Consider the following 26379-nt stretch of genomic DNA (forward strand, 5'->3'; position numbering starts at 1 on the left):
AACATGGTTACATTCCATATCCAATTAGAGGGTGAGAAGGTTGGTTCTCAAACAAGCGTACTGAGCTTGAATAAAGGAGACGATGATGGTATGAGAGCGGAATTGATCAAAGTGGACTGGGAAAATAGATTAAAGGGTAAGACGGTACATGAGCAGTGGTGTTCATTTAAGGAGTTATTTTACAACTTTCAAAAAATATATATTCCACTGAGGAAAAAAGGGTGTAAAAGAAATGACAGCCATCCGTGGCTAAGTAAAGAAATTAAGGATAGTATCCAACTAAAAACAAGGACATATATGGTAGCCAAACTTAGTGGGAGGATAGAAGATTGGGAAGTCTTCAAAAGACAGCAAAAAGTAACTAAAGGATTGATTAAGAAAGGGAAGTTAGATTATGAAAAGAAATTAGCAAAAAATATAAAAACAGATAGCAAGAGATTCTATAGTTATATAAAAAGAAAAAGGGTGGCTAAGGCAAACGTAGGTCCCTTAGAGGATGAGACCGGGAAATTAATGGTGGGAAACATGGAAATGGCAAAAATGCTGAACAAATATTTTGTTTCAGTCTTTACGGTAGAGGACACTAAGAATATCCCAACACTGGTCAAACAGGGGGCTCGAGGTGGGGGAGGAGCTAAATACGATTAAAATCACTAAGGAATTGGTACTCAGTAAATTAATGGGACTCAAGGCAGATAAATCCCCTGGACCTGATGGCTTACATCCTAGGGTCTTGAGGGAAGTGGCAGTAGGGATTGTGGATGCTTTGGTAATAATTTTCCAAAATTCTCTGGACTCGGCAAAGGTCCCGGCAGATTGGAAAACTGCTAATGTAACACCCTTATTTAAAAAGGGTAGTAGGCAGAAGGCCGGAAATTATAGACCAGTTAGCCTAACATCTGTGGTGGGTAAAATTTTGGAGTCTATTATTAAGGAGACATTTGGATAAACATAATTTAATAGGACAAAGTCAGCATGGCTTTACGAAGGGGAAGTCATGTCTGACAAATTTGCTTGAGTTCTTTGAGGACATAACGTACAGGGTGGATAAAGGGGAACCAGTGGACGTAGTGTATTTAGACTTCCAGAAGGCATTCGACAAGGTGCCACATAAAAGATTATTGCTCAAGATAAAGAATCACTGGATTGGGGGTAATATTCTGGCATGGGTGGAGGATTGGTTATCTAACAGGAAGCAGAGAGTTGGGATAAATGGTTCATTCTCGGACTGGCAACCAGTAGCCAGTGGTGTTCCGCAGGGTTCGGTGCTGGGTCCCCAACTCTTTACAATCTATATTAACGATTTGGAGGAGGGGACCGAGTGTAACATATCAAAGTTTGCAGATGATACAAAGATGGGAGGGAAAGTAGAGAGTGAGGAGGACATAAAAAACCTACAAGGAGATATAGACAGGCTGGGTGAGTGGGCGGAGATTTGGCAGATGCAATACAACATTGGAAAATGTGAGGTTATGCACTTTGGCAGGAAAAATCAGAGAGCAAGTTATTATCTTAATGGCAAGAAACTGGAAAGTACTGCAGTACAAAGGGATCTGGAGGTCCTAGTGCAAGAAAATCAAAAAGTTAGTATGCAGGTGCAGCAGGTGATCAAGAAGGCCAACGGAATGTTGGCTTTTATTGCTAGGGGGATAGAATATAAAAACAGGGAGGTATTGCTGCAGTTATATAAGGTATTGGTGAGACTGCACCTGGAATACTGCATACAGTTTTGGTGTCCATACTTAAGAAAAGACATACTTGCTCTCGAGGCAGTACAAAGAAGGTTCACTCAGTTAATCCTGGGGATGAGGGGGCGGACATATGAGGAGAGGTTGAGTAGATTGGGACTCTACTCATTGGAGTTCAGAAGAATGAGAGGCGATCTTATTGAAACATATAAGATTGTGAAGGGGCTTGATCGGGTGGATGCGGTGAGGATGTTCCCAAGGAGGGGTGAAACTAGAACTAGGGGGCATAATCTTAGAATAAGGGGCTGCTCTTTCAAAACTGAGATGAGGAGAAACTGCTTCACTCAGAGGGTAGTGGGTCTGTGGAATTTGCTGCCCCAGGAAGCTGTGGAAGCTACATCATTAAATAAATTTAAAACAGAAATAGACAGTTTCCTAGAAGTAAAGGGAATTAGGGGTTACAGGGAGCGGGCAGGAAATTGGACATGAATTTAGATTTGAGGTTAGGATCAGATCAGCCATGATCTTATTAAATGGCGGAGCAGGCTCGAGGGGCCGATTGGCCTACTCCTGCTCCTATTTCTTATGTTCTTATGTTCTAATAAGTAGCTGTGTTCCATTTGAGTTTAATCAAGCTATCGGGGATCATTTCAACCTAACTTGCCCAGCAGGAAACTGACAACAATGGAAAGTAAAATTGGGCGGGGTGTAAAACGGGTGGCCGATCTGATCCCGTCAGTTTCCCACCAGATGGGTTAGATTTAAATTGCTCCCCAATTTTACTTCATCAAGACTTTTAACCGTCGAACAGAAGGGAAGCCAAAGTGCACTTTCTCGCCCAAAGAGAAAAGATTGGTGGAACATGTTACCTGGGAAGGACACTGCTGTGTAAAAAGGTATGGTAGCCTGGTGGATATGGTACTGAGTTAGCAACCCAAAAGTTATGAGTTCAATTCCCAACACAGCAAGTTGTGAACCCAAATTCAATAAGTTGGGTAATTTGTCAGCTAGCATTAGAAAATGACCATGAAAGCTGTTGGGTTGTTGTCTTTTGGGCAAGGGAACCAGTCATCCCTATCTGATCTGGCCTAAATGTAATTCTAGTCAACTCTTAATGTCCTCAAGGCTACTAGCGATGGGCAATAAATGCTGCTGTGTCATCCAAATTCCGAGAACAATTTTCCTGTTGCTCGAAATTATTGACCCTGAATTTCTGTGGGGGATCTCCTGCTGTAACATTGGTGGAACTCTGGAGAAATGGCCTAAATGGCTGAAGACAACCCCTGTGCAAATTCGGAGCTATTGTGTTCTCACTGTCAAAGCCTTTGTGACACTGTGTTCAACCCACACAAGATGTATGCTCCTACAGTATGTATCAAGCTACATACACTGAGCTCTGCTTTTCATGATTTGAGAGCAGTGTGAATGTACAGTAGAACTTCACACGGTGTATTCTCATGAAACTAATACCAATAGTATAATTGAAGCATATGAGACATCCCATGTCCAAACTGTGCTTTTTGTGAAATGTTTCCTAGTTGTTTAGGTAGCACAACTGCTTCCATTTCAGAAATCTGCAACAGCGAATTTCTGTGAAATGCTGTGATAAGCAACGTTGTGTTAGTCTGGTTTACCTTGGCCTTCCTGCGCACATGGCCTCGACTTGGGGAAGAAACCATGGAAGGTGGTCTTCTTCTGAGAGCAGCTGCATTCACAGGCAGTGATGATGGCTCGGTGTCACTTGTATCACAGCTGGAAGCTGGAGAATTGTCCAGGGTGCGATGCATGATCACAGGGGACTAGAAAAGGACCATAAATCACGCAATAAACATTTCAAATTCAAAGGTTTCCCTCTTCCATGTAATCCTTAATGTTATACATAAAATATTCTGCAAGTCTCTAATTGTGTTGAGGCACAGAAAACTGAAATGTTTATATTTCAATTTCACCTTCTGTCAAATACAAATCTTAGGAAGGATTTTATGTAAGCACTTCACGTCGCAAAACCAGAAACCCGTTTATTATTTTGCGATTTTACTACAAATAACAGAGGAACTCTTCCCTCAGTATCTTGAAAAAAAAAGATGGTATCATTTAATTTTTAATTATTTTCTCCACTATTTCATTTCTGTGTACCACACACCATTCCCTAACTAAGAAAGGAGACTGGCCGAGACCAGTAGCTCATACTGTGGAGCAATGGGATTGATTGGTTTACCAGCACAGTGCGCCAACAGGACTGTAAAGTACTGTTTGGAATTCTTTATATTCTTATACCCCATTCTCCCATTTCCCATTAGATCTCCAACTACTGACATCATCTCAGGCAGGAATAATCTGAGCTGCCAACAACTCCACATCATGGACAGAGCCCCTTGTAAAGGGACAAGCTCATGAGAAATGTTGTGAGAGACCGTGAGGTTCCCTATCTGGCAAAGTGTGCTCCCAAACAGTGCCAGATAAGTTCACGTGACGGACAATCCTGGGCTTTACTTGAACCCTGGCCACTTGGTGATGGGACTCACAAGCCAACTTGCATTTCTTTTGTCATGATTTTTTTTTTCTCTCTCCTTCACTGTTCATCCTTGGCTGCATATTGTGGACTGTGACTGAGAAGAAGGTGAGCATAGTTATTGAGGGAAGCTCCACTAATGCCACTTCATGATGCAGCCAGCTGAGATGAGTGCTGAAGTGAAAGCTGAGATGAAGAGTTAGAAATTGGACCTCGTTGTGCCTGTTTTACAGGCAGAAAACGGCGGCAATAAGGAATAATTTCGAAGGGCTATGTCCTGTGCCCAAAAGGAGCCTGAAATATGCCCGACCTCAGATTGGGTCACGCAATATTTCAGACGCCCCCAGAATATGTTAATTAGAGGCCTAACACCGATTTTAGGACGCTTTCCTGAAATTGGGCTGCCCTGTGTCCAGCAGGACCTCCACTCAGGTTTTCCCGCCGTGGATATGCTTAACACGCGGCCGCCAACAAAAGGTACGTTTTTTTTAAAAAAGGCTTTCATGTGCAGCCAAGAGGAGCTGGAGTGCTCCTCTTGACTCCACAGCACTTCTGAGGGTCATGATTGCCCCCCTCCCTTTCTCCCTCCCCCACCCCCAGGACTTAACCAAGGCCATAATGACTTTCTAGCCCAAAGCCTCTGCCAATTTTCCTTCTTTATTTTTGCAAGGTCCAGTGTAATTGTATTCTCATTTACCTTATTGTCTATTCTTTTTTTCCTGTGTGAGGGATGTTGGTGGTGAAGATGGAATACTTTCCATTTCAGTTTCCTAGTGTCATGTCTATTTCTAGCATAGATTCCCATTAAAACTAACAGGACAGGAAAGAATATTGTATTGGACTAGCAATCCGAAGGTCATCAGTTTAAAACCTACCGTGGCAAGTTGTGAAACTGAATTTAATAAAAATGACATTGGGATGTTTCCAAGGACGCAACTGACATTATGGCCAGTCAGGAATTCACTGCCAGATTCTATACACATTTTTTTGAAATGTATTTTAAGTGTGGCTTGTTTACCTGTGGACTGGAGGTTCTTGATGACTTTGGTTCTATTGTCAGGCCCAGTGTGGGCCCTCCAGCAAGAGCTTTCTTCAAGCTTTCATTTAGTTCTGTCAGTTCCAATTCCAAGTTCACACGTTCAGTCTCTTTCGTCTTGCACTCCTCCTCTAATTTCTTTAGCTTTGTCTCCAGAGCAACCTGAGACTTCTTACCTATTATTTAATTTAAGAATAAAATGTACAATGACAATGCAGCGTAAAATCTGGCGGTGTGTAAAGTGAGCATTCGACCAGAACTTGCAACTTCCTCCCGAGTGGATTAAGTTAAAATAATTCCCTAAGTCTCTTTGGGTGGTTCTAGAAGATAGGGGAAAAAAGGTTAGTGGTAGAAATATGTTACAGGCTACAGTAAAACAAAACACGTCGGTGTCTTGTTGTGGGAGATAATAAAAAATAGTGCTAATGTCTCATTTGTAAGCATGGGAGATTTTAATCTTTCTGACATAGACTTGGAGAATATGCAAAAGGGAGTTTATTGAAGTACTTCAAGAATCTTTTCTTCAACAGCAGGGGTGGGAACTCACAACGGGGAAGGCAATATTATATTTGCTCCTAACCAATGAGGAGGAAACATTAAGCCAAGTTGAAATAAGTGCGGTCTATAGATAATAAAGATGAACTCGAAGAGGGCATGAGGGGAGATAGAAGAGAAACTACTGAAAGCTGAGAGTTCAGGGCTAGGGCAGGGGGTAACTTTGTGGAAATCTTGGCTTTTGGGCAAGGGGAAGGGAGAGATGCTAGAGACAGCTGAACGGATCACCATCACCATCTCTGATCAGTGCCCCTGGGAGTCCTCAACAGTGACTCTGGACTCCACGAAGTCTCATGGATTCAGATCAAGGAAACTTGACAATTACTATCTACTTGACCTCACTGTCACCAATGTGCCTGTTGCAGACCTACATGTCCACAGTAGCACTAGTAGAAGTGATCACTACATTATCCTTGTGAAGATAAACTCTCAGCTCCATCCTGAGGACATCCTCCCTCATGTAGTGTGGTACTACCGCTATGCCAAGTGGGACAGATAGATGTAGCAGTCTAAAATTGAGCATCCATGAGGTACCATGGGCCATCAGCAGCAGCAGAATTGCATACCAACACACCCTGTAACCTCATGGACTGGCACATCCCCCATACCAACCCTGGTTCAATGTGGAGTATAGAATGGCATACCAGGAGCAGCACTAGGCATATTTTAGAATGAGGCTAACAACCTAGTGAAGCAACCACACAGGTTACCCACACATTATATACCAAAACCAACAGGCTATTGACAAAACGAAGAGGTCACACGACCAATGGCTCAGAGGAAAGCTCTGTAGCCCTACCATATCCAGTTGAGAATAATGATGGACAATCAGGCAACTAGCAGGAGGAGGAGGAGGCTCCATGAGCCTTCCCAGCTCAACCATATTGCAGCTCAAGAGACAAGACTGAACCATCTGCAAGCTTGCAAGGCAAAGATACCAAATGGATGATTCTACTCGGCCTCCTCCTGCAGTTTCCACTATCACAGATGCCTGTATCCAGCTACTTCAGGTCACTCCACATGACATTAAGAAGTGGATGGGTGCACTGGTCACAGCAAAGGCTATGGGATCTGACAACATCCCAGCTGTAGTGCTGACGACCTGTGCACCAGAGGCTAGCTCCCCTAGCGAAGCTGTTCCAGCACAGCTTTGACACTAGCATCTACCTAACAATATGGAAAATTACTGGGGAAAGTTCTACCCACAAACAACAGGATAAATCTAACCCAACCAATTACCACCTTATCAGCCTCCTCCCAATCATCAATAAAGTATCATCAAGCACTTTACTGATGATTGGGAAGAGGCTGTTAGGGTGGTAATCAGGAAGGAGTCAGCAAGCAACACCTAGTCACCAATAACCTGCGCACCAATGCTAAGTTCAGGTTTCACCGGCACCACTCAGCTCTAGACCTCATCAAAGACTTAATCCAAAAATGGATGCAATAGCTAAATGCCAGAGGAGGTTATGGCTTCAAGGAGCTCTGGAAAAATTGAGGACAATGAAGGTCAAAAGGAAAAACCTCCAGTGGCTGGACTCATATCTAACACAAAGGAACACAGTTGTGGTTTCGGGAAGACAGTCATCGCAACCCCAGAACAGTGTTGCAGGTAGGGAAGCATCCTCAGTCCAACCATCTTTGGTTGTTCCACCTTTGGTTGTTTCATCTATGGCCTTTGCTCCATCATAAGGTCAGGAGTGGGGGCTTTTTGCTGATTATTCCAGTATTCAGCTCCATTCACAACTCCTCCGATAATTAATTCAGCCCATGACAGCTTTCACAGGGCCTGGATGACATCCAGGCTTGGTCTGACAAGTAGCAGGTAATAGTTGCGCCACATAAATGTCAGGTAATGACCATCTCAAACAAGAGAACGGCATGACTATTAATGTAGGGGAGCAGGCATCGTTCAGCTGCAGTGCTCTTTAATGAACTGCTGTCGAAGGGCTCTGGCTGTAGGCAACTAATGCAGCCTTCCTACTTCCTCACCATCTTTGATTTCATCAGTGTCATCTGCCCCATTAGGCTGAAGATCCGTGTCCGATAGTGGCTACATCTGTGTTTCTGTTGCTGTTCTGTTATTTGAAGTTATGCAGCATATAGCAAACCACAATCATACAGGACACTCTTTGTGGACTGTACAGTAGGACACCACCAGACCTGTCTAGACAGTGAAATCATGGCTTGAGGACTCCAATGGTCTGCTCAATGAGTGCTCTAGTTGAGCCACGGATATGATTGTAGCATAGTTCAATCGGCGAGCATAGGTTCCTGAGATGAGTCATGAGCCAAATGTGCAGGAGATAGCCCTTGTTCCCAACTATCCAGCCTCTCACTTGCTGTGTAGGGGCAAAGAGTGGGGGTTGGGGAATTGCAGCAATATTAATGTGTCATGGCAGCTGCCAGGAAAGTGGGTACAGAGCTGTATGATGCACTGCTGGTGATCACACACCAATTGTACGTTAATAAATTGGAAGCCCTTGCGATTCATCAAAGCAATGAGGCCATGAAAAGCAATTTACAGAGTGATGTACTTGCAGCCAATGATGACTTGGATTTGGGGGAATCCTGAAATCTTTGAGAACCTCAGAGCCCCATCCTGTTGCTCAGGCCGACTGGCCATATGAGAAATTGGGAAGTTTCCTGAGTGCCCGTGAATCAGTCACAGCCTCCCGAGAGAAGCACAGCCTCCTTATGCACTGCTTCTCAGAGAACTGCAGGTGTGTTGTCCTCAGCATATAAAATCTATTGGGAGAGTAAAGATTCATGCTCTATTTGCTCTGCCCCCAACTGCATCTCTGTTGCTTTCTCCTTCTGTTCCTCCTGTTCCTCCTATTTGTCGGTTTGCTAGAGAGGAATTATCAGAAGGACCCCCCCCCCCCCCACACAATGAAGAAATGTGTGATGCTAGATGCCCTTTAAGTGTTTAGAATGTTCTATAGTCATTACAAACACTTTGAAGTCATCTAAGAAGTTAAAAAACACTATCTGATACAAGCAAATGCCTTCCAAGACTTTCTACAGTCTTACCCGAGAACAGCTGAGGATTCCTTTAAATAGCGTTGGAAACGGCCACCTCCCAACTTGTTATGCCCATGGTTTATGGGTGGAAGCAGCAATTTTTTTTTTATTCGTTCATGAGACGTGGGCGTCGCTGGCGAGGCCGGCATTTATTGCCCATCCCTAATTACCCTTGAGAAGGTGATGGTGAGCCACCTTCTTGAACTGTTGCAGTCCGTGTGGTGAAGGTTCTCCCACAGTGCTGTTAGGAAGGGAGTTCCAGGAATTTGACCCAGCGACGATGAAGGAACGGCGATATATTTCCAAGTCGGGATGGTGTGTGACTTGGAGGGGAACGTGCAGGTGGTGTTGTTCCCATGTTCCTGCCGCCCTTGTCCTTCGAGGTGGTAGAGGTCGAGGGTTTGGGAGGTGCTATCGAAGAAGCCTTGGCGAGTTGCTGCAGTGCATCCTGTGGACGGTACACACTGCAGCCACTGTGGTGAAGGGAGTGAATATTTAGGGTGGTGGATGGGGTGCCAATCAAGCAGGCTGCTTTGTCTTGGATGGTGTCGAGCTTCTTGAGTGTTGTTGGAACTGCACTCATCCAGGCAAGTGGAGAGTATTCCATCACACTCCTGACTTGTGCCTTGTTGATGGTGGAAAGGCTTTGGGGAGTCAGGAGGTGAGTCACTCGCCGCAGAATACCCAGCCTCTGACCTGCTCTTGTAGCCACAGTATTTATATGGCTGGTCCAGTTAAGTTTCTGGTCAATGGTGACCCCCAGGATGTTGATGGTGGGGGATTCGGCGATGGTAATGCTGTTGAATGTCAAGGGGAGGTGGTTACGCTCTCTCTTGTTGGAGATGGTCATTGCCTGGCACTTGCCACTTATCAGCCCAAGCCTGGATGTTGTCCAGGTCTTGCTGCATGCGGGCTCGGACTGCTTCATTATTTGAGGGGTTGCGAATGGAACTGAACACTGTGCAATCATCAGTGAACATCCCCATTTCTGACCTTATGATGGAGGGAAGGTCACTGATGAAGCAGCTGAAGATGGTTGGGCCTAGGACAGTGCCCTGAGGAACTCCTGCAGCAATGTCCTGGGGCTGAGATGATTGGCCTCCAACAACCACTACCATCTTCCTTTGTGCTAGGTATCACTCCAGCCACTGGAGAGTTTTCCCCCTGATTCCCTTGGCTTCAATTTTACTAGGGCTCCTTGGTACCACACTTGGTCAAATGCTGCCTTGGTGTCAAGTGCAGTCACTCTGACCTCACCTCTGGAATTCAGCTCTTTTGTCCATGTTTGGATCAAGGCTGTAATGAGGTCCGGATCCGAGTGGTCCTGGCGGAACCCAAACTGAGCGTCGGTGAGCAGGTTATTGGTGAGTAAGTGCCGCTTGATAGCACTGTCGACGACACCTTCCATCACTTTGCTGATGATTGAGAGTAGACTGATGGGGCGGTGATTGGCCGGATTGCATTTGTCCTGCTTTTTGTGGACATGACATACCTGGGCAATTTTCCACATTGTCGGGTAGATGCCAGTGTTGTAGCTGCACTGGAACAGCTTGGCTAGAGGCGCAGCTAGTTCTGGAGCACAAGTCTTCAGCACTACAGCTGGGATGCTGTCGGGACTACATGCATGCTAAACAGCCTTTGCTGTATCCAGTGCACTCAGCCGTTTCTTGATATCACGTGGATTGAATCAAATTGGCTGAAGACTGGCTTCTGTGATGGTGGGGATATCGGGAGGAGGCCGAGATGGATTATCCACTGGGCACTTCTGGCTGAAGATGGTTGCAAACGCTTCTGCCTTGTCTTTTGCGCTCACGTGCTGGACTCCGCCATCGTTGAGGATGGGGATGTTTACAGAGCCTCTTCCTCCTGTTAGTTGTTTAATTGTCCACCACCATTCACAACTGGATGTTGCAGAACTGCAGAGCTTTGATCTGATCTGTTGGTTGTAGAATCACTTAGCTCTGTCTATAGCATGTCGCTTCCGCTGTTTAGCATGCATGTAGTCCTGAGTTGTAGCTTCACCAGGTTGGCACTTCATCTTTAGGTACGCCTGGTGCTGCTCCTGGCATGCTCTTCTACGCTCCTCTTTGAACCAGGGTTGATTCGCTGGCTTGTTGGTAATGGTAGAGTGAGGAATATGCCGGGCCATTAGGTTACAGATTGTGCTGGAATACAATTCTGCTGCTGCTGATGGCCCACAGTACCTCGTGGATGCCCAGTTTTGAGCTGCTAGATCTGTTCTGAATCTATCCCATTTAGCACGATGGTAGTGCCACACAACACGTTGGATGGTATCCTCAGTGCGAAGACGGGACTTCGTCTCCACGAGGACCGTGTGGTGGTCACTCCTACCAATACTGTCATGGACACATGCATTTGCGACAGGTAGATTGGTGAGGATGAAGTCAAGTAATTGGCAGTAGCAATGCAGGCAGAGACAGAAAAGGAGTTAGGGGCCGTAACCTTGTCATTTGAGCTCGATTTCGATATATTAATGAGGCTGTTGCTTGTTTCCAGCAGGAGCTTTGGTCTAGTTTGAGTAAATAGTGTTGGGGCACAAAAATCCCCACACCCCATCCCCTTTAAACTTTGAGTAGCACCATGCACGTGCAGCTGATACCTTTTTGCATTCTGTAATTCAAAGGATAAGTAGGGCGTGGTAGAAACTGGAGTGTGAATAGAGTGAGATTTGTGGTGGGGAGGGAGAATGTTAACATTGTGGTTTAAATCAGCTCAGCATGGGGACAACGTTTAGCATGAACTTCACTTGCCTGCTCTGACTAGGATCAACTAGTTTCTGTTAAAGTTTTCTTCCCGGGTCAACAATCAATTAACCACATTTCAGAGCCTTAGATCTCAAAATTAGCTTTGTAGCAGAGGCATCTTCATTTAATAGAGGAGGGGATTTAAAATGACTACCTGTACATGCTTCAATAGCCGCCCTCAGCTCCCTCTTGTCTTTTCTCAGTTGTGCCAGGCGGGTGCGTAGAATTTCTTTCTGTTTTTTCATCTCTTCCTCCTTTGACTGTAATCTTTTTGCATCAGCTTCCACGCGATTCTTACCGTATTTATGTTGATCAGCATCTGTAAATTGATCCCAAAGCCTTTTAATGTCTCTATATTGAGGACGCAAAGCAGTGGTATCAAAAACACCCCACCCAATGGTACCAACTCCAATAACTTGCAAGCATCCCAGGTACAAAGGAGTAATTGATCAAAGTTGCTATCACAACAAAAACATTATGAAAACCACCAAAAGACCAATACATATTATATTTACATCATATATTCATAGAAATTTACACCACAGAAGGAGGCCTTTCAGTCCATCTTGTCTGTGCCGGCTGAAAATGAGCCACCCAGCCTAATCCCACTTTCCAGCACTTGGTCCATAGACTTGTAGGTTACAGCACTTCAAGTGCACACCCAAGTACTTTTTAAATGTGATGAGCATTTCTACCTCTACCATCCTTTCAGGCAGTGAGTTCCAGACCCCCACCACCCTCTGGGTGAAAAAATTTCTCCTCAGTTCCCCTCTAATTCTACCAATTACTTTAAATCTATAATAAAAACAGAAAATGCTGGAGAAGCTCAGAAGTCAGGCAACATCTGTGGAGGAAGAAGCAGAGTTAACGTTTCAGATAAAAGACCTTTCGTCAGAACTGCAAGATGTTAAAAGAGTTAAAGTTGTTAAGCAAGTACAGAACCAAGGGCAAGGTGGGGGGGAGGGGAGGAAAGAACAAAAGAGAAGGTCTGTGATAGGGTAGAGGGCAAAAGTGATTAAATGACAAAAGGGATGATGGTTCAAGGCAAGGAAGGTGATAATGGGACAGGTTAAGAAACAAAAGATTGGTCAGGAGTAGCTGTAAATGGCAGCATCAGAACCACTCCAATATTAGCTGACCGAAAAAAATGGGAGCAGTGGTTATGATCTGAAGTTATTGAAATCAATGTTGAGTCCAGAAGGTTGTAAAGTGCCTAAACAAAAGATGAGGTGCTGTTCCTCGAGCTTACGTTGAGCTTCATTGGAACAGTGTAAGAGGCCGAGGTCAGAGTGGGAAGTGACCGGCAGGTCAGGGTCATGCTTGCGGACAGAGCGGAGGTGTTCAGCAAAGCGATCACCCAGTTTGCGTTTGGTCTCCCCAATGTAGAGGAGACCGCATTGTGAGCAGTGAATACAGTATACTAAATTGAAAGAAGTACAAGTAAACCGCTGTTTCACCTGGAAGGAGTGTTTGTGGCCCTGGACGGTGGGAAGGGAGGAGGTGAAAGGGCAGGTGTTGCATCTCCTGCGCTCACACGTGACGGTGCTGTGGGGAGGAGAGCGGGTGTTGGGGGTGATGGAAGAGTGGACCAGGGTGTCGCGGAGGGAGTGGTCCCTTTGGAATGCTGAAAGGAGAGGGGAGGGGAAGATGTGTTTGGTGGTGGGATCATGCTGGAGGTGGCGGAAATGACAGAGGATGAAACATTGAACGTGGAGGCTGGTGGGGTGGACAAGGGGGACCCTATCATTGTTCTTTCCTCCCCTCCCCTCTCTCCCTCCCCCCTTTCCCTGGCTCTGTACTTGCTTTAAAAACTTTAACTCTTTTAACATCTTGCAGTTCTGACGAAAGGTCTTTGACCTGAAACGTTAACTCTGTTTCTTTCTCCACAGATGCATCCTGACTTGCTGAGCTTCTCCAGCATTTTCTGTTTTCATTTCAGATTTCCAGAATCCATAGTATTTTGCTTTTTTTTACTTTAAATCTATGCCAATCTAAGGCAATTAAGCCCCTTGAGCCTGTTACGTCATTCAATTAGATCATGGCTGATCTGTACCTCAACTCCATTTACTTGCCTTTGATCCACATCTCTTGATACCCTTACCTAATAAGGGCATCCGCAGCCTTTTGGGGGAGAGAATTCCACATTTTCATTTGTTTTGTTGTCAAATATATTCTAATAATTTACAATGTGGGAATAAGCACAGTGATTAGCTCAAGCTACTAGAAAATTTATAAATCATTGCCATGCTGAACTTCTTGTATAACAGGTAGCAACACTAGTTTGCAAGGGAAATTTTTGGTTATGTATCGTATGATATGACACAAAATCTGAAGCACTTACTTGATGCAGTGCGTTTAACATTTGTGCTAGGATTTGCTTTTTTCATTAGACTGTTTCCGGCCTTCTGCTTTGCTGTCATACCATTTACTACTGTTGGCATTTTCTTTCCTTTTGCCTAGTTTAAGTAGGAAAATAAACATCCATTAGTAAATGCCTGATGATGTTCCTTAGGATTTCTTTCTCTTTGTTTTTCTTTTAGCAGTGCCACAAACATGCACAAAATGATCTTAAAAGTGCAACACTCCACCAACTGACCGATAGCATTGTAAAATGGTGGTGCAATGCTTTAAACCACTAACATGTGACACCATGGCAACAGTAGAGTGCAAGTTCAGCTTCATCAATTTAGTGAGTTTCCAATTTCAGTCATGTTGCTGTGAGGACATGCTGAGTGGATGCCAGGAATTTCCCTGTGGAAGGTGGGGGAGATGGGAAAGTGAAGGGTGCCAAAATCTCATGCACCTCCTAGTTAGTGACTGGCTGAAACCATCATTAGTTGAGGCCAGGGAGCACATTGCCCACCCATACATGTATACAGTAAGAGACCGGATGAAAAACAGGGAAGAAAATGTAGAGTCATCGTCAGAAAGCAATTTTTAAAAACGACTTGGTTCAATAATTTACTAATTTATTCCCTGAATAGCTGTTTCCTAATTATGAAACCGGTTTTGCAAAGATCAGATTCAAAGCAACGGCCTCAATTCCCTACCACCAGCGCGTACTCAGAAAATTACTCTGATGTGCAGACAAAGTGCACAAGAGTTCTTATTCTCTCCAAGAACATTTTTTTAAATTGGACTATAAAAGATCACTAAAATGTGATTGTCAACTAAGTCAGTTATCTATATATTATTAAAAATACCGTGAAGGGTACACACTCCATGTCTCTAACCTTTACTTTCTGTTGTCACAATTTTTGGTCACATTTTTGTGTCAGCATTTATCGTTATAAATAGCTATGTCAATACTGCTCATTCAATTTTGCTAAGTGAACTCACAATGTAGTTCAAGCTCTGACCAGTGGGAGACTCTGGAGCTAATTTCCAAAATTTCCTTCCCCATTCCTTCACCATCTTGCATGTATAAAAAAAACTTAGGCATTGGAATTGCTCAGCTACTGCAGCAGATTTCTGCTGTAACTTCAGCAGGAGTCCAGCGGAACACGTCAAAAATAAGCCGGGACCTAGGATACACCAGGTCCTGACCTAATCTGGGATTTCCTGCTCAGTTTTGTAAGGGATGGAGCCTTTGCCTGCCCCTTACAAGGACACTGAAGAAGAGGGAGCAGGGCCGGTGGATTCATTATCTTGGGAGCTCTTGCTTCCCCAGCCCATATGAGACCTAGCGTATGTTTGGAAGCTGTCATTCCCAGTGAGATGAGGCGTACTGGCCTCCATAAGGGTTCCAGTGGGTCCCAACGGTGGTGGGTGGAGGTTATAAGCCAGGGAAGCTGCCTGGGTTAAAAAGGGTAATCTTTTTTTAAAAAAATGATATTGAGATGCTCCCACGTGGCACACACGGGCCCCATGGAAGTGAAGTGTCCTCCCACCGACCTCGCATATTCCAGTGGGGTCAGTAGCAGGGGGCACCAGCTGGTGCATTCCCACTGATACTACAGGAATCATGGCCTGTAGCTTTTTAGGCCTTTACATTCATCAATTGACTGTGGGCAGTGCCACAGGCAATTTACTAGTTTTATTAAATTCTACAATAGTATCAGATGATTTCAGGGCCAGTACAGGTTTCACCAAGTTGGAGTGTGCATGCAAAAGGTATAAGGACATCCAATTTGTTGTTTGTTTTTGGTACAAGAATTTTTTTTAAAGACAAGCTCTGCAGACCCACAGGCTCATCTAGCTACTTAAAAATTGTAATGTCAGCAATTTGTAAAGAAACAGTTTCTTATCAGAACCAATTAAGAGGAAACACAGTCTGCACCCAAAGGCAATATTTTACTTTATACACAAGTCATTTTTCCAGATATTTATTTTTGCTTCATTGTAACTTTGAAATTAAATGTATTTAAAAATTAATCCCTTTTTTCACTTGTTTGAGGAGACTACATTGTGAAGTCTGTTGATGTCTTTGACTGACAAGTATTGCCCTGTTACGTCAATTAGCAAATGAAATAAAAAGTGTTTTCTCACACCTTAAAGACAATTCAGTAAATCATACTTAGGATACAGATCAAGGTTATTAAAAAGTCAGTTTAAACTAGGCATTTAGAAGTAATATATAAATGTATATTAAAATAAAAACAGAAATGCACAGGTGTGGATGGGAAATACCGTTCGGGGAGTTACTGTAAAAGGGGAAATGAAGTAGGGCAGGGGTAACCTGTGGGAGTGAACAGCAGTCAGTGGGGAGGTGGGGATGGGGGTTTGGCAGTGAGCGGATGGTTTGGATTGGAAAATGCAGCCAGTGCTGGGGGGAGGGGGGGGTTGGGGTGATATCTTGCTCAACAAGGGAGGGGTTCAAAATCTCGCTCAGTGAGAGGGGGTGGGTTCTATTGCTTAATGAATAGGTGCTGTTTGCTTGGCCTCAGCACCTCTGTCCACTATTGGAAATTCACTGCTTTTTGCCTACTGTATTTTTCCATTCGGCTTCTGTTTCTTGCTCAGTGGTGGGATTCGGGGAGTTCAATTCCCTTCTCCTTCAATACCGAGATTTTCATCTGAAGGGTTGCTGCTTGGATTTCCTGTACTGTCATGTAATGTTAGGTCTGACATCATTGTGATCAATTAGTCATGTAACAGGCCCGATTTTATGTGGTGAACTTATCAACCCATTCCCACCCTGCTGCCAGATTTACTAGGGCTTTCCCCTGGGCAGCCCAGGTGCCAATCTGAATCAGGCGGGAGTCTCATTATTGTATGCAAATTGGGGTCCTAGGACATACACAGGACCCGATGCAATTTAGAGGAACAACTGAGCAGAGCATGTGCCATGTAGGAATGCTCCTCGGGTTCCATAAGAACGTGTGCCGCTGCTGCCCCAGGCTCTCCCTGCTCGCCCACCAACAGAAACATTTCCACTCCCTCCAGACCTACCTTTCTGCCGGCCTCCAAGCGGCTGGATATTGTGCGTGCCCGGAGCCGTGAGACGGCCGTGCAACTCACCAATGGCTTGGTAATGAAGCCCAACCCTCAAAATGGACTGGGCTTCCTATTGGCAGGAGCGGGCATAAGGCCCACACGTTCCGCCGGCCAGCCACCCAAGAGTTAGAGGCCTCGATATTAACCTCCCCTCATGATGGGCAGGAGGAGGTCGGGGAGGAGTTAAACCCTAAAAAACGGGAAACATGTCCCCAGCCCGCCACATACGTGCCCATTGCCGTTTTTATGGCAGCAGATTGCGAGACATGTGAGCGTCCCATTTTGGAGAGATGGGACACTTCATTAACATATTCAAATCAAGCAGCTCCCACAGTGCAATTGGGAGCCTGATTTAAATTTAACTGCTGCTATCCGGGTTTCCCAAGGCTCAGGAAACACGGCAGTGAAATGCAGGCGGGAGCTGTCGGCTCCAGAAGGCAAGTGCTTTTTATAGCACTCCTTGTGGGCCAGAAGGAGCAGCAGTGCCCCTCCCCACCTCCCCGGTCCCTCAAGGAAGCCTTCAGCATACCCCCTGCCGATCGCAGCCTCTCCCTCCACCCTGCTGCGATCAGCGACCTGCCCCCACTCCAGCCCCAATCTGCAGCTTGCCCCGCGATCATGATTGACGGGGACCGTCTCCAAGGGTCCCCAGCTGTGGCCTCTTGCCGCTGGTTTTCCCGCCCAGCAGCTGGCCAGCCTGTCAATTTGGTCAGCTGACGAGCGGGAAACGGAAGAAAAAAATGAGGTCCTGCCATTAAATTCGCCAGTACCTCCGCATCCCCAGCCTCACTGGGCTTCCCTGCACTACCGCGCTCCCCTGCGTCCTCTCCGTAAATATCAGGGCCAGAATATACCTCAACGTTTCATTCACTGGGCCTCTTACAGGGGTAGTAACTTTAGAACCTTGAGACGACTCAGCAGGGTGGCAAAATGTTACACACTTCTGATCCATTACTTGTTTTTGCGCCCCTGCCCAAGTTGAATTTTACACCCACCGTATACACACAAAGTAAGTCCTAAAATATTGAATCAAACATAATTTTTTTTAAATGAATGTAGCTCTGCCAGTACTTTGTTTTGCATAATGTATGCTTAATCTTTCATATATAAAATTTATTTGTCTTCGGCAAAGAAATTTTCACAAGAAAATGTAGACATCAGTTTTAAAAACAAAGTTGGGGGTAATTTTCAACTTGCTTCCGGAGCGTAAAACTGGCATTGCAGGTCAGGCGGCCATTATAGAAACCGTCAGATTTTCATTTCCATTGGAAAATCAGGTCGTTTCTATAATGGACAACCGACTCGCAATGCTGGGTTTACGTTCCAGAAGCAAGTTGAAAATCACAGCCGTTAATTCAGTTCCTAAAGTATTTGTGCTTAGTGACAGATTATTGGGCTGCCTGCAGTCACCAGGGCATGAAATCAGACAGGGACTACAGATCTTCAAGAACATACCCTGGTCAAGGACGATGTTGACTTTTTGTGCGGTCATAAAACGCATCCCTCAGATAGTGCTGCAATTACTCTACTGGGTGTAAAGCCGGTGACTTGTCCAATCTTTGGGGCAAATTTTGAGGCCTTCCGCCCATCAGAAACGGAGTGATAGCGCCTCAAAAATGGTGGGGTATGACTCATCGCATCGTTACAATCGACAGTGTGGTTGTCACTATATCCCCAATGGCTTCCTGCTGGGTGACCAAAATTCCCACCTGTTTCAGGTGGTAGTCCCTTTTAATATGCAAATTGGGGTCCTATGACGTACAAAGGACTCCAGTTGCCATTCTAGGACTCAACCGGGAGCAGCGTGCACCGCGCGCTCTTTCAACCGGGAGCAGCGTGCACCGCGCGCTCTTTCAACCGGGAGGAGCGTGCACCGCGCGCTCTTTCAACCGGGAGCAGCGTGCACCGCGCGCTCTTTCAACCGGGAGCAGCGTGCACCGCGCGCTCTTTCAACCGGGAGCAGCGTGCACCGCGCGCTCTTTCAACCGGGAGGAGCGTGCACCGCGCGCTCTTTCAACCGGGAGCAGCGTGCACCGCGCGCTCTTTCAACCGGGAGCAGCGTGCACCGCGCGCTCTTTCAACCGGGAGCAGCGTGCACCGCGCGCTCTTTCAACCGGGAGCAGCGTGCACCGCGCGCTCTTTCAACCGGGAGCAGCGTGCACCGCGCGCTCTTTCAACCGGGAGCAGCGTGCACCGCGCGCTCTTTCAACCGGGAGCAGCGTGCACCGCGCGCTCTTTCAACCGGGAGCAGCGTGCACCGCGCGCTCTTTCAACCGGGAGCAGCGTGCACCGCGCGCTCTTTCAACCGGGAGCAGCGTGCACCGCGCGCTCTTTCAACCGGGAGCAGCGTGCACCGCGCGCTCTTTCAACCGGGAGCAGCGTGCACCGCGCGCTCTTTCAACCGGAGATCCAGCTAAAGAGGAGCACACAAGGTAAGTTTTATTTATTTTCGTAGGGCCGTGGGGAGCAGGAGTGATCCAGTGGGCTCCATAAAAACAACTGGGCTCGGAGGCCAACGGACCACCCGATAGTGCCGACGGGAGGCCCTGTCCATTTGTGGCCTGTGGGCTGCGGGTGGAAAACATTTTGCAGATCTGAGTTGATTTCTTGCTCATCCTGGTCCCCCAAAAATTGATAATAACTTCCCTTCTGGGTTCCTCTTCAGCTGGACTGCCAGCTGATACTAAGTGGAGTGTGCAAGGCACATGCTCCACCTAGTTGAGTCCTCAAATGGCAAGTGGAGCACTATGCAAGTCAAATAATTTGCATATTAAAAGGACCCACTCTCTGAGTTAAGCAGGCGCCTAGCGCCCAGCAGTAGGTCCTTGGGAATATAGTATTGGCCACACCATTGGTGAGAACAGGCCAGTAAGTCATACCCCACTATTTTCAGGGTGCTACCACCTCATTTCCGCTGGGTGGGAGGCCACACAATCTCCCTTATTACAGTAAACTGGTCTCTCCCCTTTTATAGGAAATGCTTTATAACCACAATATATGTCTGAGGTCATTATTACTGGAATATGTACTGTCTATCCCAACAAGCTTGTTGCAGGTGGGATTATGTGGTTTTATAGAATATGAATTTTAGGCTTCTCTCCCACATTACCATTGCTGAAATGAACTTTCCCAATACCTGAAGTCAACCTGCAACCACAGAAGTTCAGGGACTTGTTGATTGGTAACAGAGACTGCTCACAGATACTGAAGGAGAGCAAGCATTTTTTGTAAGATTCATTTGACCACAGGATATTACCAGAAGTCGACGGGCTTTCTCACAAATTTCCTCACAAGGGCATTTCTTCTTGTGGTTTCTGCTGCTGATGTACGGCTTCCTCCTAGCTGCCCAACCATACAAATACTGCTTGTATGGCTTTGCCTTTTTGTCTGGACACTTATCAGGACTGTTTGGCACCTTGGGACGTTGAAAGACATTTATTCTTCCTCATCAGGTTGCCTTATGGTCACTGGAATTTTTCTGGATCACCCAGACTGATGTAAAACTGGCAACACCTTGTGGATGATGCAATTTACAGTGAACTTTTCACTTAAGCCTGGAGGCTGTTACACATTGTAATAGTCTCAGATAATGCATTGCCACTATACATTCAGCAGATTTGAGCCATTTTCTTATGACTTCATGTTGAGGTAACACTGATATAATCCTGAGTCAGATTCTACACTGACCAGCATGCAAGTGAGTTCAATAGCTGTATCTGAAATGCTAATAAGGCCACAACAAATTGCATGCATCGCCTGAAGTTTTAGAATTAAATAGACAGAAAATCATGGGAGCATGTGCAGGATTTCCAAATATGTGAAGGTCTGCAGCAGAGGTGTTGAAGATGGGAAATTACCCCTTAGTGACCAGATGACACTGCCCAAAATGCTTTTTGCCAATGCTGTTACTACACTCTCCACAGTGTATTGCACCACAGCATTGGCAAAATGTATTTAGTTTTGCTGTATCGAGCAACACATTGTAGAGGCAATGTAATAACAGTGTTGACAAACTGGTAATATTAAAAACAAATTATGCTGAATATTGTTAAAGGCTTGGAGATTACATTTTGCATTTATCTCTGATCTCAGGCATGTAACTGTAGGACGAAGAGTGTGCTCCCCCATAGGGAGGGAAAGTCAGAAAAAGAATCATCTCTGGACCACTCTTCTGTATCTCCTAGTGGGCAGCTCAGAGTGGCATCAGTTGCAGTCCAGGAGCAGGTTATCTGTCCACCCTAATTAGTAGGGCCCAGAAAGTCATTTAAAAGTGAGAAACATGAAGTGGAGGGAGTTTATCTTCAAGTAAAAGTTTCAAAAAAATGAATGTAAAGATTATTTTGGTTCAGTCAGACTTAGTTTGACTTTGAATTTTATTTTCAGATGAGATATCACTGTTCAAATAATGTTATGTTCCTTGTGAATTGAAAGAGAAAGCAAAATAAATTGTTTAAGGAACAGTACTGGATTCAGCCATCCTAAATAACTCATCATTTAATAACAATGTGGAATCATGACTAAATCTAATGCTGCTGATTTGAGGAATTTCAGTGCTAAATAATGCCAGAACATCCAGCCATGGAGGAATGTTAAATTTCCACCACAGCATGATGGTCTTCCTCTCCCTGGGATGTTGCCCTTTCAGAGCATCATACCAGGTGCAGCCATCTTGATCTGACAATCTTCCCCCATCCTGCCATCTAATCTAGTGGAGGTGACTTTGATAATAGACAAATTATTACTTGCTATCAGAGCCAGGAACATCTTACATGAAGATTCCGGATAGAACATTCTGCTCAAATCACATAGACGTTGATCTCTATGAATGAAACATGTCGTGGCTGCTCGGCTTTTCCCATAAATGATAATTCCACCAGCTTTCTCTAAAAGTTGGGGGTGCAGGGGCCAAAGCAGATGGCCAAAGGACCGGTCCCACAGCGCATGAGGCCCGGTTGATTTTAACTTCTGGGCCTCATTTGCATGCCCCAACTCTGACTCCCGTCTGTAGCCGGTGGGAATTATGCAAGAGTCACAATTGGTGGGCAGTCAGACCACTGCCAGGGACCCATGGAAATGGTCCCGAACAAGATAAGTACAGATTGGAGGGGCGGTGGGGGTTGGCAAGTCTGTCATCAGGGGAGGGGGAAGCCTGGGGCAGGGGAGGCCCAAGGTTTCCTCGTAGAGCTAGAAGTTTAAAAAAGTTTTAAAAAACACACCTTCCTGGATTTTCTGTGGCTATGTGGGTCTTAGTCGGGCCCATAGTTAAAATGGCATGAGTCCCAATGATGCCATCAAGATGCGACACAGTCATTTAAATTAGGCCCCCACTCCTCCGGGCTGGGTAGCCTTCCCGTGCCTGAATTCAGGTAAATAAAAATGGTGTGGGGCGGAAATGCATTGGGAACTCGGCACAAACCCCCAAAAACAATTGGAAAATATGTCCCAAAGTATCGTCTTCCATGCATTTAGCTACCTGAAATGTTTCCCGGGGATCAGGAACATTACAAGGATTAGATTTTTGCTTAAAATATGACTGGTGAAATATCCACTGGCTGGGTGAACAAAAGGTGGCAAAAGGAACGCTGTAAAGTGCATCCGCAACATTTAACTCAGACTTTAAAACTAGGTGCTGGCCAAATGGAAGCCAAAGAGCAGTTAGCCTGAGACCAAACCAACTAAGGAGCCTTGGTGCTCTAATACTGAGGCATAGCAAGAATCAGCCAGGTCAAAAGCGATAATAGAAAGAAGTTAAACTTAAGGACAATAGGCTCCCGTATGAAACAGTGCCTGGGCCGCCCTTGTGAAGACTCCAAACAAAATGGCGGTGGGGAGGTGGAGTGGAACTGGGGCAGTAAATTCAGCCCTGTGATTTTCGGAGTGCTACCACCTCGTTCCTGCCCGGTGGAGGCCATGAAAATCGGCCCCGTACAACTTCTGTTGTGGGAGTCAGAGAAAACTGCTGCTGAGAATGAGAGAATAAGAATACAGGCAGTGACCTAGAATAAGGCCTCATATATAGCAAAGTGGGTGTGGGGGAGGGAGAAATAGTATAACCAAGACAATATATTGCATGAAAGGACAGCATCCCTGTGTGATTTTAGTCCTTTCCATGGCTGACAGAAAACCTTAGTTGTATGTGGGTGTTGAATGAATGCCAGGCATTGCTGTACTGTAGGTAGAAATCCAGCAGATGGCTGTCTTTGCTTTACTTCTATATCAAAACAATAGTTCTGTGCTGCATGTACTTCGATCAGTTTCCAATTCACTAGAACACATATGGCAATATACTCGGTAACTAGAGATTATTCAAAGGAGGTGTCTCATGCTGGAAATAGAACCATAAAAGCCTAAGACCAATGATGTCGGGATGATTTGAACCTCCAGTTCCCCATCCCAAAGAGCTACCAAAGTTCTTTAACACTTTAAATTTAGGGTATCGCTATTCCAAACCGTTTTCTTAACATCTAAAGTAATAATTTACGTAGCTAGAGGGTGAATTTCCATGGGAGTTCTCCCGCTCACCCGCTGTAACTTCGGTAGAAGAGCCGTGTAAATACCGGATAACTGGCAAAAGTGCCTTTAACGTTGTTTTTCCAGGGTTTCCACAGCTCTTCTGCCAAAGTAACGCTGGGCAAGCGGGAGGATCCCCTCTGAAATTCACCCCCAAAGTTTTTAGTACAGGTAACACAGTGTAATCAGGCCTGAAAATGCCTATTTAGAAACTTGGGTGGTTAATACTTACCCTGCCTGGAAAAAGGGTTTTGTTTTTTGAAATGTACACACATAATAATGGCACAAACATGAGTGAGTGCAATCATACAATTCGTGGACTACAGAAGTACCTGTGAGGCTGTCTTGACTGCTCCCTTTTCCGCAGCAGAGGTGTTAGTTTTATTAGTCATAGACCGCGTGGAAGACAGAGGTGAAGAGGCAAGAGTTTTGTTATTGTTAGAGGACAGTTTTTCAGTGGAAAGCCTACTCTTGACCACAAGTGGTTGCGATTTGCGTGCAATTGGTTTTGGTAGTGGAACGTTGTCGTACAGGTCTGGGCTGTCACCGTGAACTTCCTCATACCAGGGAACACTAGCGTTAGTAGTGAAAACCTCTTGTTCCTGCGATATATAATATAGAACAAGCTTCAGGTGTTAGAAGCAAAGACATGCAGACTAAATGCAGTGTCTACAAACTGGCAAAAAATATACTGCAGTACTGTAAATGTAGCCAAAGCATAAATGGTAATATAACAAGGCTCACATCCTTTTGGCATCTTTGATCCTACTACTGGAAATAATTCATTAAACTGTTTCTTTTGTTATTCATGTCTTCAGTGTTTGAATCATGATGCAAAATATAACATTTTACCAAAATAAAATATGGGCACAATTCCATCTGTGCAATCATTGTTGGCATTAATAGCAAGGATAAGGAAAATTTGTAGCAGAGCAATGTTAAAAACCTACTCTATTCAGTGTTGAGGAAACTGCTGGGTTAGCATTCAAATTTAGATCCATCAAGCTCGAAGGATGGTTTTTACATGGCTTCTAATATAAAAAGGCCTGTGCACTGGGGAAGAACGTTTGTACATAACACTAATGTTAAAAGGTTTGTTCCTCCTCCCTCCAGCAACAGGCACAAAATAACAAAAACAATTCAGGATCTCTGCACTAAAAGCTTCCACGTTTTACAAACATGTCATCAAAAATTGATTCAGGATGCTGCTGTGCCATCTCTGAGCATAAATGAAGCATAAAATGCTAGAGAAAGATGACATTGTCTACCAGTGTGCTGCTCAAAATACTACTACTGTTGGTTCAATTCACATGGTTCACAAAGAGAGAGCCACTATATACTATAAGGTTTTGGAAATAAATTGTACAGAATGACTTCAGTATACAACTGCAAGGTCAAAAATCTTTAAGGCTCCCAATAACTGTAACAACTATTCTGTTAGTCTTTACAGTGCTTAGTCACAAAATGGTGGTAGACTTTCCAGTGCTTCAAGTACATTCACTTACTTAATTAACCAGATTATCGGAGCTTTGGGCAATAACTAATTAGCCTGTAATTATAATTAACCGAATTTGCTCTCAGTTTATGATGTGACTAGAATTTCTTGATCAGATTAATGGTATCTAGTCACTCCTAGACACATTATCATAGTATAGTATGCTACAGCTCAGAAGGAGACCATTCGGCCCATCGTGCCTGTGCCAGCTCTTTCAAAGAGTTATCTAATTAGTCCCACTCCCCTACTCTTTCCCCATAGCCCTGTATTTTAATATTTTATATGACTAAAAATTAAGATTGAAATCATAACTTCACAAGAAATTTGCCTTTTTTTGGTTTAATCTTTACATGGACTCCTCCTGTACACAAGTAGCAAACTGCAAGCCTGCTGCCCCATTGCACTACTTTTTAAGCTCTGCGAGGTCAAAGGCAAATTGAAAGTTGTTGTGAGGACAAAAATAAACTGTATTTGTGCCTAAACTTTTGTCAATATTGTCACCTGGATCCAAGAAAAGAAAAACTCCCACTGTTTTCCAGTGTTATTGTAATTCCCTTACTGAACTGATTGCTTTGCACTGATTGGTTTTGATTTTGTATAAAAGATTGCCATCGATGCCATGCTAACTCAAATGCCTTACTGTTCCATTTAGGCAAGGTACATCGTCGTAATGAAGGGAGACTCCACGAGGACATGCATATCCATTAGCGATGTTGCCACCATATCTGTTTGGAGATATCGACCGTCTGTGTAGTAAACTGAAAAAGAAAAAAAGTGATTTTTGAAAGATGAATACTTATCATATGAAGCATTCTGGGGTGAAAACGAGTGGCCCTTCTGGAGTACTCCCGCTGTACATCCAGTGGGAGTGTGGCAGAACGGCCAGAAATTAGGTTGGAACCTGGATATGCTGGATCCCAGTCTACCCAGCCAGTTTCCATGGCGCCTTGAATGGAGCACAGCCTTCACCAACCCCAAAAAAGGTCACCCATATCAGAGGGAGCATGGCCAGGGGTGGGGGGTCTCAGCTGGAAACCCACCAGCTGGCAGTACGTCTAGTGAAACAAGGCATGTTGAGGCAAGTGGGGTCTACCAAAGATTTAGAAAATGTTTCTAGTTTATATCCTTTATAAAGGAGATGAATGGACCAAAATCGAACCTGTTTCTGGGGGAAGCCCTGGTACCCCAGAATGGGCATCCTCTGCCAGAATTATTGGCTTCTCCTGACCGGTGGGCATTCGAGATGTGTCCCTAATGATGCAGGCACCTGCCATTGGTATGGAATTCAAAGAATCTCCTCCGACTGCCTGCCGGAGTTAGCAACAGACTAACTCCGGCGGGAGCAACCCAGCACTTGC

The 26379-nt window shown here is 45.0% G+C and overlaps 1 protein-coding gene across 2 annotated transcripts in view; it reads right to left on the minus strand.

Moving 5' to 3' along the window:
• The window catches only part of afap1 (actin filament associated protein 1), a 276822-nt gene that overhangs the window by 11019 nt on the left and 239424 nt on the right, over positions 1-26379 (minus strand). The window contains exons 12-17 of one of the 2 annotated variants that reach the window (XM_067991286.1): positions 25662-25779; positions 23859-24128; positions 13922-14036; positions 11735-11899; positions 5219-5412; positions 3323-3487 (exon numbers count right to left, since the gene is read on the minus strand). In XM_067991286.1, coding sequence (XP_067847387.1) covers positions 3323-3487; positions 5219-5412; positions 11735-11899; positions 13922-14036; positions 23859-24128; positions 25662-25779 — 1027 coding nt within the window. The remainder of the gene's footprint in view (positions 1-3322; positions 3488-5218; positions 5413-11734; positions 11900-13921; positions 14037-23858; positions 24129-25661; positions 25780-26379) is intronic. The other variant, XM_067991293.1, reaches the window with a different exon arrangement.

Source organism: Heptranchias perlo, chromosome 1 (genome assembly GCF_035084215.1).
Source record: "Heptranchias perlo isolate sHepPer1 chromosome 1, sHepPer1.hap1, whole genome shotgun sequence".
Lineage (NCBI taxonomy): Eukaryota > Metazoa > Chordata > Chondrichthyes > Hexanchiformes > Hexanchidae > Heptranchias > Heptranchias perlo.